Source organism: Dryas octopetala, chromosome 6 (genome assembly GCF_963921425.1).
Source record: "Dryas octopetala chromosome 6, drDryOcto1.1, whole genome shotgun sequence".
Lineage (NCBI taxonomy): Eukaryota > Viridiplantae > Streptophyta > Magnoliopsida > Rosales > Rosaceae > Dryas > Dryas octopetala.
The window spans coordinates 17,155,425-17,173,005 of record NC_141371.1 but is presented as its reverse complement, the minus strand read 5'-3'; the positions used below and the strand labels follow the sequence as shown (position 1 = coordinate 17,173,005).

The 17,581-nt window shown below is 35.6% G+C and overlaps 2 protein-coding genes across 3 annotated transcripts; both read left to right on the top strand.

The window, feature by feature from the left end:
- Positions 1-315: 315 nt before the first annotated feature.
- Positions 316-9,973, top strand: LOC147282905 (Polynucleotidyl transferase, ribonuclease H fold protein with HRDC domain-containing protein). Of its 2 annotated transcripts, XM_086248412.1 has the most exons (15): positions 316-1,067; positions 2,763-2,918; positions 4,225-4,383; positions 4,466-4,549; positions 4,773-4,852; positions 4,990-5,040; positions 5,322-5,430; positions 6,945-7,027; positions 7,231-7,276; positions 7,597-7,684; positions 7,828-7,997; positions 8,617-8,901; positions 8,997-9,095; positions 9,237-9,303; positions 9,439-9,973. In XM_086248412.1, the coding sequence occupies exons 1-15, from the start codon at positions 375-377 to the stop codon at positions 9,876-9,878; spliced, it is 2,610 nt and encodes an 869-aa protein (XP_086104538.1). In that variant the 5' UTR covers positions 316-374; the 3' UTR covers positions 9,879-9,973. The 2 variants fall into 2 exon arrangements, with proteins under 2 accessions (XP_086104538.1, XP_086104537.1); XM_086248411.1 differs by having other exon boundaries at positions 9,237-9,973.
- Positions 9,974-10,915: 942 nt separating this feature from the next.
- Positions 10,916-14,978, top strand: LOC147282904 (plant cysteine oxidase 2-like). The gene is made up of 5 exons (XM_086247696.1): positions 10,916-11,656; positions 13,119-13,240; positions 13,364-13,526; positions 13,633-13,836; positions 14,405-14,978. Exons 1-5 carry the CDS (start codon positions 11,401-11,403, stop codon positions 14,533-14,535), a joined length of 876 nt encoding a protein of 291 aa, XP_086103822.1. The 5' UTR covers positions 10,916-11,400; the 3' UTR covers positions 14,536-14,978.
- Positions 14,979-17,581: the final 2,603 nt, after the last annotated feature.

Here is a 17,581-nt window from a genome sequence, read left to right as displayed (position 1 = left end):
CGCTTCCCAAAAATAAAAACACTTATAAAAAATTCCCATCTCAAATTCACGAATAACTTATGCATCCATTGTAGCATGCATATTTTATTTTGTCCTAATACTCCGATCAGACCATGATTCTCATGGTTTTTTTTTTTTTTTTTTCATTAATTGTGTTTACTTTATTCAATTGCGGAAAAAATCTCAACATTGGAGAATTAATACTCACACCATCTTCGCTGCCACGTGCATCCGTACGGAAGTGTCACGTGACATCCTCTGTATAGGTATCAGGTATTCGGTATGAACCAACTCCATATTAACGAAACATAGACAATCACCAATGGAGCAATAATATACTCTGTAACTGAAACCCTAATAAAACCCTAACGACGATGAGCCAAGATGCCATGGCGGTTGACCAGTCTTCTCAGCCTCAGCCACCGAGGACCACCCAAGACCTCCAAACCCTAACCACAGGCCCTCTGGCCTCGTCGATTTCCAAGCTCTCAGGCTCATCGCGAGGCATACCTTCCAACCAGGACTTCTATTTCTACCGCAACTTCGACGAATTCAAAGCCCCAATCGAACGAATTGCTCTGCAATCGCAATCTATGCTCGAATCGATCGGCTCCTCGGCGCCTATTTGGGGCAAAGAGATGGCTTTCCCCCAAGACCTGGACAACGCGTACGATTGGCTGGTTAACGTCAACGACGAGGTTCTTGAGAGGTTTGACGGGTCCGTGGACGAGTTTAAGAGGGCCAGGAAGGAGGAGGCCAAGCCGCTGCTGCGGATGACCGCGATTTCGGAGTCGGAAAAGGGGTTTCAGTTGGTGTCTGGGAAGAAGAAGAGGGGGTCCAGTGGGTCGGTAAATGGGAACGATGATTCCAGTAGTCTGGTCTCGGCCGTGAAGGTAGCTACCAAGGAAAAGAAGACTGTGGGGACAAAGCCCAAGGTACCCTTTCATATACCGTCGATTCGGAGGCCTCAGGAGGAGTTTAACATTCTGGTTAATAATACAAACAAGCCGTTCGAGCATGTTTGGTTGCAGAGAAGTGATGATGATCAGAGTTTTCTTCATCCCCTGGTAAGTCATTAATTGCTCCATTTATGCTTTCGAACATTCTCATAGTTTGTGTATCTATTGAGCGAGTGTGCAGAAAATATTTATGACTGTTTAGTGTATTTAAATTCTTAAAACTGGAAAAAGAATTTGTGTGAAGGTGATTTGTTTTGGATTATTTTTCATGTAGGTAAAATAATACTTTTGTTTTGTTGCAATGGGGTTTTTGGATTTATTCTTGAGACTTTGGTGTCAAATAATTTGGGACTATGCTATCAAATAATGGGGTTTTCTTGATTATGTGTGAAGCTATGAACCTAAGGGGTTCTCTGCACCTGGTTTATCATGGTATGTGCCCTTTGTTTTAAAACTCAATAGGGATGGAACCTTGGGAATAATATAAATGTAAGTCACGAGTATTTCAGACATTTCTCATCATGATAACCTTTGGGGTCTGCCAAAGTGATGGTTGGTGTTAAATTTTGAAGGATATTGGTACGGAAAATTTTGAAAATAGAATATCATTGTGAATTCATTCACTTTTGAGGTGGAAACAAGTTGGGTGCGTGGTTAACTCTTGCAGTTATTTTTTACATGGTACCACTTTAGGTAAAGCCCAGAGGTCACCATTTATATTACTCTTTTAGAGTGGGTTGTTCAAGCACCATTGTATGTATTTTCAAATGAACATAAACAATTTAAGTGTCCTTACAGGAGTATATAAACACATTAATTCAACCAATTTTTTCTTATGTTTCTGTATTTATTTAAGACCATTAATTGTTTGCATAGGATTTGTTTGAAAAATAAAAATTCCATGCTCAGATAAAAGCAAAAAAAATAAAAATAAAAATTCACATTTAAAAGCTAACAAGTAAACTTATAGTCTTAATAGAAGCACAAGCTAATTTTGTTTGTACACATGGTTTCTGCTGTTATTGTTATATATCCTATTAGATTAGCCAATGTCAAAATATATTCATTTTATAAGGATTGCATCTTACTTACAAAAGTATATACAGTTAAGGTAAAAATTGGAAATGATAAAAGGAGTGCACTTGTTGTGCACTGGTGTATAGTATCTAACGTTCATGCCCGCGTCAATTATTAAGTCAAATTTGATTAATTCTTTAACCAAATTATAGTGAGATATATCTTTACTACATACTTGTGCGTAACTAAGAAACCACATGTACATTAGCTGACATATGCTGAAGCAAAATCTTGGCCTGAAGAGTAACAGTGGAAAACAAGTAGCTGTCCATAAGGAAAGGGCTATTGTTTTTTCAAGGGGATGTAATGAAGATTTTGGAATTTGAAGCTCTTGTTTTCCATATAATAAGGTATCTTGACCGCAAACTGGTGCATCTGAGCATAGTGATTATGGTGTTGGCCTGCTGGGCAATAGAAGCATTCAGTTATGTACTAGATGCTATTTTGTCCATTCTTTTTGTTGGCTTTTAATCTAGGTCTACTGCATGGATCTGTTCTTTTGGTCATGGATTTGATGAGCATTATCACAACTATATGTACTTGTTGATATAGTTGTAAGGAGTGCTGTGTTTCAAGGGTTTTATGATTTGTACATATGCTTATTTGATATTGGAACTTTTATCCCTCCATGTTCATTCTTTATCTTTACCTTTCATAATATATTAGGTTTTCTTACTAAAAGAAAAAAAAATTTAATTTTCTAATTATAGCTTTAAATGAATAAAGGAGAAGCTGTCTGTTCTGGATTTTGTCGACAATGATATCGGTGATGTTGAGCCTGTAAAACCACCCTCGTTAGAGTCTACCCCATTCAAGCTTGTGCAGGAGGTCAAAGATCTGAAGGAGCTGGCAGCTAAATTGCGTAGTGTTAATGAATTTGCGGTAAGATTTAAGTGCTATTTTTTATTTACATTAGATCTGTATTACATGCTCAATTTTACTATGTTAGTTTTATCATTGTGGATGGAATTTTTCAAAGTTATTGATATTTGGGGAAGTTTGTTGCACTTGCAATTACCATGATAAGGGGGACTTGATGTTTATATCATCGTATATTGCAAAATCATGTCTATTTTTGAGTTTAGAAATTAGTATTATATTCCCAGACAATTATAATAAAAATAGATTATATTCCTCTCCATCTCAGAGAAATTATACTTTGAAACAATATTTTATTTTCCTTTCCCTCCTAATTATTAACTTTCTTGGAGGTGCAATGTTAATATTCAAAAGTAGGAGTGCATGGTGCAATGGATAAATAAGATGAAATAAAGGAAACCCTTGCAGAGAAGAAGGTATCTGGAGAGTGGAAATAGGTGCATTTGATGTCACATTGATTAATTTTAGCACACCAGTAGAAAATAGAGAGCAAAGAGCAAGATGGTAGGAATAGAATCAGATAAAGCTAGCATAGTTGAGGTATGGTAGATGGGCTTAAAAAAATCAATACTGGTGCAATATAGGATAACCATGAATTTGATATGGCATAAAAAGTTAAATAAATTAGCTCTTGCTTTTGTCTTTCAAATCTTGGATAATGTGGTAGAAGAGTTAAAATGACCTGGGGACATGATATATTCAAAATGGTAGTTGACTGTGGGGTAATTCCCTTCCCAGATTCTGGCATGGTGTTTCCTTAAGTGGTCAGGACTCGGGAAGTTACTTTTGAAGGATGAGGTAATAAAGTGAAAAGGAAATGCTTGTCCTCAAGTGATTGACCCAACACTTAGCTATGAGTTGATGTAAAATTGATTTCTATGCTAGAGTAGCTCACATTAGCATTTGTTATTGATAGTGTATTCATGCAAACTGCTTGTTCTCAAGTTGGTTTTTTTTTTTTTTTTGCTTTATAGTGAAGTTGGTTCTTTGTTTTGTGTCCCCATGCAATTAGGAAATCTGTAAAGACCACAGATCTAATGCTATATATATATATATATATATATATATCTCATTCTCGTTGGGTTGTTCTTCAAGTTGTTCATGAAGTTGCTTTCTTTTAACCTTTTTCCTACCATTTTTTTTTTTAATGCTCTGGAGGTGTTCTACATACTTGAGTTTCTCACTAGTTTTATTCAGTGGGGGGTTACATTTGATTAAGTTGGCATTTCAAAGTTTTGGTTATATTTCATTTTACCTAAAAGATGCCATTCATTTCCATGTATTTTAACTTCCATCTTCTGCTGTTTAGGTTGATTTGGAACACAATCAATATCGATCCTTCCAAGGAATTACTTGCTTGATGCAAATTTCTACTAGAACTGAAGATTTTATAGTAGATACTTTGAAGCTTAGAATTCATGTTGGCCCATATCTTAGGGAAGTTTTCAAGGACCCTTCCAAGAAAAAGGTTTGTTTCATGCACATCAACATTTTTTTCTTTGTAATATAGAAACTGCATTTTCTGACATTTAATTATTCAAATTCTTTAGGTGATGCATGGAGCAGATAAAGACATTGTGTGGCTTCAACGTGATTTTGGCATTTATATCTGCAATATGTTCGACACTGGCCAGGTGCTGTACCTTGAAACCACTGAACAAATGGATTTCCTTTATTATGTAGACTTGTAAAGGAATATGTGATTCATTTTTCCTTGATTTGGAAAAAGTAGTTCCATAGAATATACTCTATGTTTATGTGTTTTTAGTCTTTTTTTTTTTTTTCCTTACTTGAAATGCCTTTTACTCCTCATAATGTGCTTCTGATGAAAGTGGATGAATTTGTTTTGATCCTCAGGCCTCAAGGGTATTGAAAATGGAGAGAAATAGTTTGGAATATCTTTTGAATAACTTATGTGGCGTTACTGCTAACAAAGAGTAAGTGATTTATATTACTTTAATTTTATAATTTTTTTTCTTTTTTATTTTCAATAAGTTCCCTTGTTGCTGTTTTGACTTTGGCTACTGTTTATCCTGCTCATATTCTTCAAGCTTGATCAGTGAACTCTTTGCAGATACCAGAATGCGGAGTGGAGATTACGCCCTCTTCCTGAGGAGATGGTTAGGTAAAATAGTCATTGTTCACTCATTCAATGTTTTAATTCATGCAACCTTAATTTTGTGCCTAGAGGATGATTTGAAACTCAAGATTCCAAAATCTAGTTAGTTGATGTACTTGTAATTTTTTGGGGGGGTTAATATGATGAATGACTTCCAAGTCCATTGTTACTTATACTTATTTAGGTGGCTCTGGTTTTTATTTATGTAAGACATTGCATTCTCATGATCCTTCCTTTTATAGTATTTAACCTCTGCTAATATCCAAGGCATTTTCTTATCTTGACAGATATGCCAGAGAAGATACGCACTACCTTTTGTATATATATGATTTAATGAGAACAAAGTTATCTTCAATGCCAAAGGAGTCTGATCACTCTGACCCTCCTTTAGTAGAGGTATATTATATATGATGACCACATGCTGCTTCTCTACTTTCCAGAAATTTTTATTTCTTTTTTGTTATGTACATTGTTCATGCTTTTATGCATTGTAATATTTTGCATCTAGTTGCTAGGTTTGGTTTATGGTATATGTATGATTGTATTTTTCTCCTTTTCCCTTAGAGTGCTCACTGTTGCTTAAACACTGATTTGTCTCCAAGTTCATGTATTAGGCTTTGCTTTTATGTGAGTGATTTTTTCATTATTAAATTTGCATAGTTTTGGTGGTTAATAGTTATGTTTCTTAGTGTTTCACTCATGGAGATGTTGGCCATACAGATGTTGAAATCTATTTGCTTTGATATCAATGCTTGTTGAATCTTGTCAAATTTAATTTCATTAGGTGCACATATGCTCCTGAAATGCATCGGTGTCTTTGTAATGAAGATGCCCTATGATTGTTTCTTGTTATGAGAAACATTAATGAAAAAAAAAAATTTCAAACTTTGCTCAAAACTGTGGTTTTTTGTCTGTTTCTCTTTTATTTTTGTTTGTAAATGTTATGGATCGGATTGAATTGGAAAAGGGAAAGATTTGTACAAGTTATACATTTTGCCACCATTTTGTGGAAATATTTACATGTTGAGAAAGTCAAAATTCAGAATAAGTTTGTCCATTTTTGTATGGCATATGCATTTTGAGGTATGCTCATGGGTTATGTGCATCCAAGTTATAAAGGTTCTATAAAAAGAGTGTGTCACTGAAAAAATGTGGAAAAGAGACTGATAATGACTTGGTAGTGAGGTTGAGCTTAGGGTTTAGCTTGAGGTAATTGACTAAAGTTTCCTCCTTTTTCTTGGTTTTATAGAGATGGGCTGGGGTAGACATTGTGAACTTTTGCTCATATATTTGTATAAGCGGACAAATTTTCATTTATGAGCTACTGGAAGTATTGTTAAATCTGGATGCAACATGAGACCCATTGATCATACTTCTGAATTAAATTCTATAATCTCTCAAGTGTTGTCTCAAACAACACTTGGTGAAGCCGCTAATCTTTGATTTGGCCTGTTCATTCAAATCTGTTTGGACATGCTATCCGATAATTTTTGGCAACACGTAGTTTCTGGTTGTTGGACTAGAGCCTTGCATAGAAAAAAATTGAAGTGTATTGTTAATTGTAATCTTTTAGTCATGTTTCTGTTGGGTGTGAACCTGGAATTATTTTTCTTGATGGTTTCTTTTATGGACAAAGTTATCAAGGATTATAGTTATCAGTGACCTGGATTCTATAGGGAAAGATAGAGAAGGGTTACTTATGAAGGGTTTTTTGGGTTTGGATAATGTGTGTGCAGGCATTTTTTTTTCCTTCTCTGTAGCTGCTTTAGTCAATTGGCTTCTGGCTCATGCATGGAATGGCAGATTTTGGTTTCGCTTAGATAACGATTCTCTCAGTTGTCTTCTCTTTCTTTTACATTGTTTTCCATTTACTATTTAGCAATTTTATTTAAGAATCTTGTTTCTTCCAGGTTTACAAGCGCAGTTACGATATATGCATGCATCTGTATGAGAAAGAGATTTTGACAGAAAATTCCTATCTCCATATATATGGGTATGCTTCGATCTGTTTCATTTAAAAATGCATGCAACCTGCATGAACTTGTTAATCCTATGTTTTATCTTTATTTCTCCCCCCCCCCCTTTTTTTTTTGTCTTGGACACATCTCCAATACACCTATTCCCTCAATCCCCCAGCGCTGATATTATGTATGTATTTTAATGACTAAATCTATTTTCTTTTCTATTTTGGTGCAGGTTGCAAGGTGCTGGTTTCAATTCTCAGCAGCTCGCCATTGTTTCTGTAAGTTGCTTCTTATTTTCTTTTTACATCATTAAGTGGTTGGTATTCACCTGATGATTGTAAAACACTGAAGATATCAATGGAAAGCTTTTTCGATAAGATTCACATAGGAAGACTATTTTTGAATGTTAAAATGATGGGATGAATGGCAAAATTAAATGCTTTGCCACAGTCGTGTCTTGACTGTTTCCTTTTTTAGCTATGTAATAGATAGTAAATGTCACATGAGGCACTCTACTGTTAGTTGATTGTTGAGTAATGTTTAATGTACATGATCGTACTTGTGTACTTATTTTAATGCTCTGTTAAATGGTTTTCAGGGTCTTTGTGAGTGGCGGGATGTTGTTGCCCGTGTAGAGGATGAAAGTACTGGTTATATATTGCCAAACAAAACTCTTCTTGAAATTGGTAATGAGAAACTTGGGCAAAATTCTATCATCTTCAAGCTCAATCTACATTTTTTACTTTTCGAACTATGTTTGTACAGTAGACGTTGACTTATTTTCCTTTTGTTTCTTAATTCTGTTTTTGTTTTTTCTTTCTTGTAAAAGCTAAACAGATGCCTCTCACTACTAGCAAGTTAAGGAGATTGGTGAAATCAAAGCACCCATACATTGAGCGTAATCTTGCTTCTGTTGTTAACATCATTAGAAGTTCTTTGCAAAATGCTGCCTTTTTTGAGGATGCTGCTGAACATCTGAAGGTGGGACGTGTGGGAATGGTAAGCCCTCTGTAATACTAGTCTGATGGTCATGGTGACTAAGCATTCTTGTTTGCCTTTCCCTATTAGCCTTGCATGGATTGAAGAGCTGTTATAACCCACGCATGTTCTCGAGATAAAACTATTGTTTTTTTTTTTTTTTTTTTTTTTTTGAGGGGTAAGGGGGATTGAAAGTAAATTATTGTAGGAATTTAGCTGCACAGTAAGAAGTGGAACATTTTAAGGTCATTGTATACATTTTAAAGAATTAGAACATTTTAATTTCTGCTCTGTTATAAGATGATATGAACAAATAATGGCCTAGTTTTGCCATTATCCACCAAGATATAGTCAAGTGAATAGTTTATACCAGAAAACTTGTAGAATTGTTGAATCTGATCAGATCTGTGGAAAGTGACTATGCATTTTGATAAACTTTATGGTATAAAGAAATATTGTATGCCGTTGGTGCTCATTAGTTTCTTCTAATGAATATTTACATCTATAATGTGCATTATTTTTCCTATTGTCTTTCTTGTTTGACTACTGCCTACTGGCATTGGGAATGTTCTCCAGATGTTTGCTAATGACTTTATTTTTTAATCTTTAGTTTTGGTAACAATATGTCTTCCTTTTGCAGGCATCTGAAGAAAACAATATAGTGATCAATGACGGATCTGAAGTCCTCTCACCTGATTCAATTAATGGTGATGTATCTGAAGTTTCACCTACTTCTCCGCAGCATGAAAAGGAATTTCCATTGCTTGGATCTGGTGCTGCTGAAGTTGGAAGAGATGCAAAAGAACGCTCTTTTGAGCATCCTGGTGAAAATGGGAAAGGAAAGATTGAATGTGAAAGTAAAATTATCGTTGCAGGGCAGATCAGAGAACCATGTAGCAATGCTTGTTTATTAGATTCAGCAAAGGTTTTTAAACCATCGTCTTCTTTTGGATGTTTATGTTGTTTTGGTTTCTTGTTCATAAAGCTTAGTGTTAAAATGCTTGTCTATTTCTGTTGTAGGTAGGAGCAAGTGTTCAGGTGCAAAAGAAGCCTAGCAGTGCCTTTAGTGCAATGTTGGGGAGCACAGTTCCCAAAAGAAAGTTTGGTGCTGATAAAAAGGTCAGTGACCACCCTTTTAAACTGTAATCCGAATCATATATTTTTAGTGCAATTTGTATTTGCACAGCATGATTTTCATGTATTCTTCTTTTGTAACTTGTATATTTGGTAACTCTTGTGCTACTTGATTGTCTTTCTCAGGACAAGGAAGATAATAAGTTGGAGCAAATTAGAGCTTCAGTGAACTTCCCTTTCCACTCATTTTCAGGTAGGAGTGAGCAATCAAAACCAATCACGGAAGAACCAGCTACAAGTTCCGAAATTTCCCATTCTGGAGGGCCTGCTACCATATCGCCTGCCAGGTCAAATGTAGATGATATCATAACATTGGAAAATGATTCAGATGTAGGTGAACCAATAGATGGTGACTCAGAAACAACCAGAAAGGAGCACAAGGACAATGATTCTGTGACATCTGCTTTGGGGAGGGATAGAGAATATGAACCAATGTCTCTCTCTGAATTGTCCTCGAGCTTCAAACAATGTTTCAAGTCACTAAATGAAAATAAGAAAGCTAGAGAAGTAGATAAATCCAAGGAGTCCGGTGGCTTGCAGGTGAAGCCTTTTGACTATGAAGCAGCAAGAAGGCAGGTCATATTTGGAGGCAAGCCGGCCAAAGATGCGGGAGCTGGGGGAGAGGGTGCAAGGAGCCTGGGTGTAGGGGGTAAGAAAAAAGCCTCAGTTGGTGTTGTCGCAAACGATGATGGTTCAAAAGAATTTCCTCAAGGAAGACGGCGCCAAGCTTTTCCAGCAACTGGAAATAGAAGTGCAACGTTTCGTTAAGTTTCTAGCACACATTTGTTCTTTATAACTGAAACGACATAATGTTTTAGTTGCCAAAAGAAATCTATTAAAAAAAATCCAAGAGTATTTTAAGATCCAGTCAAGTGCAAAGGTTATTTTGGTAAATCTCACCAAATTGATCATAAAAAAGCTTAACTTGCGTAAATTATGAAAATATTAATTGCAATGCCCTCCCAATATACAAATTTTTTTTTTTTTTTAATTGCAGTGGATGTGTAACGTGTTACCTTATTGAAAGTGGAAATTGAGTTGGTTTGGAAAAGATGTACTGCACTGCCCTATTGACATAATAGGAAAATCCCAAGCTCCCTTTTTTTCACATGGTGTTGCCTCAAAGACTTAAGATTTATTGACACCGTGGTCCTCGTTCAGTTCATATTCCCTTATTTCTTGTCAGTTCGAACTTCGTAGACAATTTGGCAACATACCAATTATGAAATTAAGGAAAAAACTAAGGGCTCATTTTTTTTTTTCGGCCAAGGTACATGAACCATTAGTGTCTTTTAGCCTAAAAGAACATCCATTTCTTTACCAAGGACTTGGATCCTCTACCAGTTTAGTTGGTACCAGACTTGTGCTAGGCCTTTAATCTCAGCCTTCAAATATTCTTCTATAGCTAAGATCTTGCCACATCTACAAACCTTGCATTTTACTTCAGAAATTTGAAAAAAAAAAAAATTATCCTCATTTATTAGGTTTTTTTATGTAATTATTTTGTTGAATGAAATATTTTTGGTGAAGCATGTGACACCAGACACTTTTTTGGCTTCATAATAGTCTAAAGGACCAAACGAGTCCTAATGATTAATTTTTTCACCGACCTTTCCAAACACACCTATGTAAGTTATTTCTAGTTTCAGACTAGAGTTGGCTGAGTCAATATCCAAATTCATCAAATATTCATACGTATTATGGGCAATTGTGTCTTTTCACATTTAGGCTTCCAAAACAAAACCAGGGGTGGGACAACCGCCAGTTTCAACTCAATCTATGGGGGGAACCGTAGAAACCTTGACACTGCTTTTTCAGACTTTCCTTAGTTTTTTTTTTTCTTCCCCGAAAACTGTTTTCAACGAAAGCACTTTCCCTCTTCCATGTGGGTCTGGCCCCTGGTTTTCCTCTCTTCCTTAACTTTCTTTGTCTCCCCCACCCCTTGTTCCTCTTATTTATATATAACAATACGTTCCACTCCATGTCTCCTGTTCCACAATAGTACCACTTGTGCAGTGTTTCAGCTTCTTCTTTCGTTTAAGCATATACACCTGTCTGACCACTCAGATCAGCCTGACAACAATTACCCACAAAACAAGGCCTTGCTTGCGTTTTCATTCTTGGGTTTTTTTTCCTTACTTAATATCTGGGTTTGGATATCGAATTCTGGGTCTTCAAGTAGACACTCTTTTGGTACTTGTTTTGTACCCATCTGTGCAATTTTTGTAGTGGAAGTGTTTGTGTTGTGTTCTTGTACTGTTGGTTTTTAGAAGCTTGGATACATACATATATGCCAATGGAAGCTGGTGGGTCGTTGGTGGAGCAGGGGAGGAGAGATCATCACAAGGTTGGATGTGTAAAAAGGGTTATTAGGAAGAGAAAATATTGCAGCAGGAACTTGAAGAATATTAAGCATGATCCTGATTCTGTGCCCAGTACTGGTCCAAGTGCGCTGCAACAACTCTTTGTATCTTGTAGACAAGTTTTCAAAGGCCCTGGCACCATTCCTTTGCCTAATGATGTGGACAAGTTGTGTCACATTCTTGGTACGTACGTACGTTTTTAGTTTAATTCATTGCATATATGTTTTTGGCTTGTTGAGATTCTCTGATCCTATCAATCTGTTTTAGGCAAAAGTCCAAATTTGTAAAGATAGGGAACAAGATATTGTCTATAACTAAATTCATTGGCATTGGTATAAATAGAAAGGAAATGGGATGAGTTGGGAGTTGGCTTTCTTTCAAATTAGAGCAATTGAAGGTACTAATATAGGCTTTCTTAATGCTTAAATACTGTTAATCATATAATGGACCTTATGACACTAGTAGGCTATACATAATGATAATACAAGGTCAAGGTGTGTGGCCTACTTCAATCTTTAACGTCTTAGTACTACTCTTAGGAATTGATCCATTGGTTTGGGACCAACAGTACCTAGTTTTGAGTTGCTTTTTTAAATATGCATTTGGTGAATTGGTGCAGTGTAGGGGCAACGTGCCAAAAACGAATATCAGTATTCTTTAATAAGATTAGTTTAAAAAAAAAAAAAAATTTCTTCTTGTGTATAGTGTACGCATGCCTTTTGAGACTTAAAAAAACCCACTTGCTGTTTTGTCTGTCCTTGGTGATTGCGATCTGCATTGACATACTTATTTCCATGCTTAAAAAATGAAAGTAAATGAGAACGCAATGAAAGCAGCCCAGTTTTTAAAGCATTGTAGATGTTCATGTTAGCTTTATATACATTTTTAACCCATTCCCTAGTAGTTTAAACTTTTAGGGTCCAAAGGTTGTCTAGAAAAAGTCCCAATTTTACATTTCATTTGAATTTTCTTATTTCGCTGATGGGTTTAGTTTCTTACTGATTTTGCCTGCCACCCAAAATGGGATTTTAAGAAATAGAATGCTCTAGTGTAAGAAGTATGCATAACACTTTCTAGAGAAGGAATTTCAAGATGCAGGTGAGTCCATTTTATTCGGAACAGAAGTGACTATTCAGTTGAAATTCTTCTGTGATAATCTTTGGGATCTAAGTCATGAACATCTTATATGATATGTATACATATATATGTTGCACAAAACAATGAAATAGTATAAAAGAATGATCTACCTATTTGAACATGGACATGAATGCATGTGGGTAATGTGGGGAAGAAATTAAAGAGAAGGGTATGTAATATATGAATGAAAATATTATGCATTATAAATAAAATATTTATTTAGTGCAATTCTCTTATGAACATAAGAATGCATATAAGATTGCGCACATTGGCCTGTGACATGACTCGTTGGTTGGATCCCAACTGTGTGTGCAATTGAATATATACGCACCTTTGCAACTTTGGTTGGATGCCAACGGACACTCTTATGCGCATAATCTTATAATGCACATAGGAGAACTACTCCATTAATTTTTTCCATGTTGGAAAGTTCATGATTTACATTAGTTCATATTTAATGTGGATGTCCTCACTCTTCTTGACGAGCATATTTATTATGGTGTTGTAGATAATATGAGGCCAGAAGATGTTGGGTTAAGTGGCGAACTGCAGTTCTTCAAGCCTCAAACTGCAGTCAAAGGGGCTCCTAGGGTCACATGTACAACCATATACAAGTGCAATAACTTTTCAGTAAGTCTAGTACTCCCTTCTACTTATTTGAATATTCTAGCAGTTTATATTGATATAATAAAAACATATAAATCATTTACTCAATCAGTTGTTGATCACTTTCTTCCTTATTCCCTCATGCAGTTGTGCCTGTTTTTTATTCCAGCAACTGGTGTTATCCCCCTCCATAACCATCCAGGAATGACTGTTTTCAATAAGCTTCTATTAGGCAAGATGCATATTAAATCGTATGATCTGGTTGATCCAGTCAATTCAGATGACTCCACTCATGCACCAGCCTCTAAATGTGACTCTCTCTCTCTCTCTCTCTCTCTCCAGTTTAAAAAAAGAAAGCTGTTTGGACAATGGAGATTAAGCACCAGTGTCTAACAATTAGAAGGATGATTTTGCAGTGAGATTGGCAAAGCTGAAAGCTGATAGTGTGTTCACTGCCCCGTGCAATACATCAGTACTATATCCAACAACAGGTGGCAACATCCACGCCTTCACAGCCATAACTCTGTGTGCAGTGCTTGATGTGCTTGGACCTCCCTATTCCAAAGAAGACGGCCGGGACTGCTCATTTTACAAAGATCATCCCTATACTGCTTATTCAAGTAAGTGATCACTCTTGCTCTCTTTGGTCTTTGCGAGTACTTGCTTGGTTCTTTGACAAATTGCCAAAAGCATGTAGTTATTTCACTGGTCTTTGACAGCAATCAAATTGTGGTGAGATGCATCTATGATTTAACCTGACCGCTTTCCTATACTTCTTGCTTAGGCAGAGTTCTCAATCATTTCTATTTAACCACTTTTTGAAGTAAATTTGACTCCTGCTTTCTCAATTAGTACAAAGCAGAAGAATGGATATCAATAGATATTTTCTTTTAATCTTGTGCTGTATCATACCAAAGCTTGTTTCTTAACCTTTCCTTTTCTCACTCAAATTATCAAGATGCTCTTCCCCTTGAGGATTTGAGTGTCCAAGTTACTGACTAGATGAAATTTTTCAAATTCTTTGAAGCTTAATTGGCAACTATATGATCAACTTGTGAATGTGAAGCATGTGGGTAGCTTAAAATGTTGAAAGTTTGCATACTGGCATTTGCTTTTTTGAAGAATTCATGTTTGAGTTTATAAGCTGTCCTATTACTTATGTTATTTCCGTGATTTTCTTCAATGCAGATGGAGAGACAGCAGTAACTAAAGAGAAAGGCGATTGTTTTGGGTGGTTGGAAGAGATTGAGGTGCCTGAGAACTCAGAAATGGATGGAATTCCGTACTTAGGTCCACAGGTTATTGAGACTAGTTCCTAGCCATCCAATGACACGTTGTTCATCTCCACGCTCTGCTCTAAATGAAGACTCTCTCCCTCTCTCTCTACGGTACAGTGTTGTATTAATTAAGATATGCTGGTTGTAGAGCTTCCTTTCATTATTTTGTTTTGTTTTGTTTTTTGTGTTTTGTTTTTTTACATGTAGCATAGTTTTACAGTGAGTTGAGAAACAAGTTAGGTGGGTTGGTTACCTTTAAGCTCATGGTTTATGAATGGTCTTGTTTGCTAAAAGTCAAGCCGAAATCTAAGAATAAAAAGGTGGCCGATTATTATTTATTACCAAGACTTGTCTGCTTTAGAAAGAAAAAGGTGGTCGATTATTACCAAGACTAGTTAGTGGTTCCGTACTTGGGCCTGCTGAAGTATCTTGGTAAGTTCAAGGCTAAATGATGAAAGTAACAAAGAAAAAGAAGAGACCAAAGATCCAACCAACATACAACCAACATACATGGAAAAAATTATTGGACGTATTCGATACACTTTTACGCGTTATAACTAATTTAATGTGTAAGAGTATTATTGGATGATATATTTATATTAATAAGAAGTATTAATAACATTTATCTATATTATGATACGTTGAATTTGTTACATTACGTAGTAGTGTATCGGATATACAAAATAATTTATTATACCATGACTTTTTTGTGGGAATAAGCATGAAGGCTTGCGTGTACAAACATAACCTATTTCCTTACTACACATTTTGCCATGCTTTGTCTTAATTAGTTGGATGAAAACTTTCGACAACTTTGTGTGGTTTAAATGTATATATGCTGCAATCAGCGATATCTAGTGTTTTTTTTTTTTAATTTTTTTATTTATTTGAAGATGGGGGATTCAAACTTGGGATTCTCCAACATTGTAGAGAGAAAAACTATAGACTACAAACTAGTTGGTTGTGGTTAGCAAGTTGTGTATAATTGAATTAGTAAATAGTTAGGCTAATTACTTGGTAATTATATGGACAAACTTTGACCTGAAACAACCTAAATCCTGTATGGGTACTATTGAGTCCTGAACTGTTAGAATTTAAAATGAAGCATGACTATTCTTAGTATGCTTTATTCACCCCACTCTATGACATAAGCATAAAGAAAATTCAAGGATGGAAGCTATCCTACTTTTCACAAGGTAGAAGAGAGGTCTTAATTCAGGCAGTAGCCTATTCCATAGGAGCCAAACCTATGAAATGCCTTTTAGTTTCCAGTGGGGATGTATAAGGAAATTGACTATTTATTGCCCAAATTTTGGTGGGGAGAATTAATTAGAAGAGGGATGAAAGATGTTGCAGAGTTGGAGTTGTGTAGCTTACAAGTCATGGATGCGAAACAAATTAATTCACTTGGAAAAGTAACACAACAATTTACACTATATAGTGAATGACCCATTCCCATTAGCATTGAGAACTTTTAAAATAATACTTTATGCACGTGAGCTGCCATATAAGATGGTCAGCTAATTAATTATAATATGGTTAAATAAGTATGTACAAATAATATTACTCTTATACAAAAAAAAAAAAAAAAAAAAAAAAAGCAAGGGTGAAGATAAAGCTAGGATTCTGAAGCCTACACGATTTCAACAGGGCTCTACTTGCAAAACAGAGCTTGAGGATGTTATAGCAACAAGAGGCACTATGGGTGAGGGTGCTCAAAGAGCTCCACTTCCCCAAATCCACTTTGTGGATGTACTAGATTGAGCTACCATTTTAATTTTTTAAGGGAATGTAAAATCTTTTTCAAAGTATTTGTGGGATGTACCTTAAATTAGACATCCTTTAATTGTCAGGTTGAGCAGCATATTTAAATCATAACTCCGATTTGTACGTGTTTCGTTCGCATCTATGCGCTCGTAGAGCCGAACACTATCCAACTATATCAAAATTAAAGTCAAAATCTAAATATTTAAATTTGGTCAAATCTGGGTCAAACTTTAAAAGAATTTATAAAATAAAATATGTATTTGTAAAGCAAATAATTATGTAAAATTTACTGAAAAGGTTTGAAAAAAAACATCAATGTGAAAATTATCCAAAATATTTTACTTCCCAATTAAATCCCCAAAAGTCTTAAAATAAAATTTTAAATAAAGTAAGAAAATTTTCCGAGATTTCACACTAGGCGTCATGAAAATTGACCTCTAGCTCTTTTATGTACAATTCATGTGTCCTTTGCTTAAATTTCAAAGGTAACTTTATTGATGGGAAAAATTGAAGTACAATGAAAAGAAAATGAATAGTCTTATAATATATATCATACATGTAAAATTTGATATGAGAGAATATACTCTTGATTAATTGATTTCTGAATGATAAGTTACAAGTATTTGTAATACAGGATCCTAATATCTAGTCCTAGAAACAGGGTAATTGATTTACAGAATAATGCAAACTAGGAAAGAAATATATATACAAACTATCCTACAGAATCGTTCTATTCTAGGAATGTAAATCATTGACTTTCTCAACACCCCCCCTCAAGTTGGTGAGTGGATGTCGTGAACTCCCAACTTGCCTAACAAATTCTGAAATTGTTCCTTCCCCAAAGCTTTGGTAAAAATGTCTGCAAGTTGTTTCCAGGATGGAACAAAACTAGTGACAATCTTGCCTTCTTGAATTTTGTCCCGAACAAAATGACAATCGATCTCGATGTGACGTGTACGTTCATGAAACACGGGGTTTGCGGCAATGTGAAGTGCAGCTTGGTTGTCGCAATACAAGGTGGCCGGTTCTTTGTGGGGAATTTCCAAGTCTCGAAAAAGGCTTTGTAGCCAAGCAATCTCACAACATACTGCAGCCATGGCCCTGTATTCTGCTTCTGCAGAAGATAAAGACACTGTCTTCTGACGCTTACTCTTCCATGAAATCAGTGAATTGCCAAGGAAAACACAGTATCCCGTAGTGGATCTGCGTGTAGTAGGACATCCTCCCCAATCTGAATCACAAAAAGCTCTCAATTTTAATGAATTTTTGGAGGAAAACATGAGACCTTGTCCGGGAGTATTCTTTAAATACTTCAAGATGC

Excerpts from the sequence above, each read along its gene's own strand:
- LOC147282905 (XM_086248411.1), top strand. The coding sequence starts at position 375 with ATGAGCCAAGATGCCATGGCGGTTGACCAGTCTTCTCAGCCTCAGCCA. Across the intron at positions 4,853-4,989 it reads GGCGTTACTGCTAACAAAGA|ATACCAGAATGCGGAGTGGA; the intron begins GTAAGTGATTTA and ends AACTCTTTGCAG. Across the intron at positions 9,096-9,236 it reads AGTTTGGTGCTGATAAAAAG|GACAAGGAAGATAATAAGTT; the intron begins GTCAGTGACCAC and ends TGTCTTTCTCAG.
- LOC147282904 (XM_086247696.1), top strand. The coding sequence starts at position 11,401 with ATGCCAATGGAAGCTGGTGGGTCGTTGGTGGAGCAGGGGAGGAGAGAT. Across the intron at positions 11,657-13,118 it reads CAAGTTGTGTCACATTCTTG|ATAATATGAGGCCAGAAGAT; the intron begins GTACGTACGTAC and ends ATGGTGTTGTAG. Across the intron at positions 13,527-13,632 it reads TCATGCACCAGCCTCTAAAT|TGAGATTGGCAAAGCTGAAA; the intron begins GTGACTCTCTCT and ends ATGATTTTGCAG.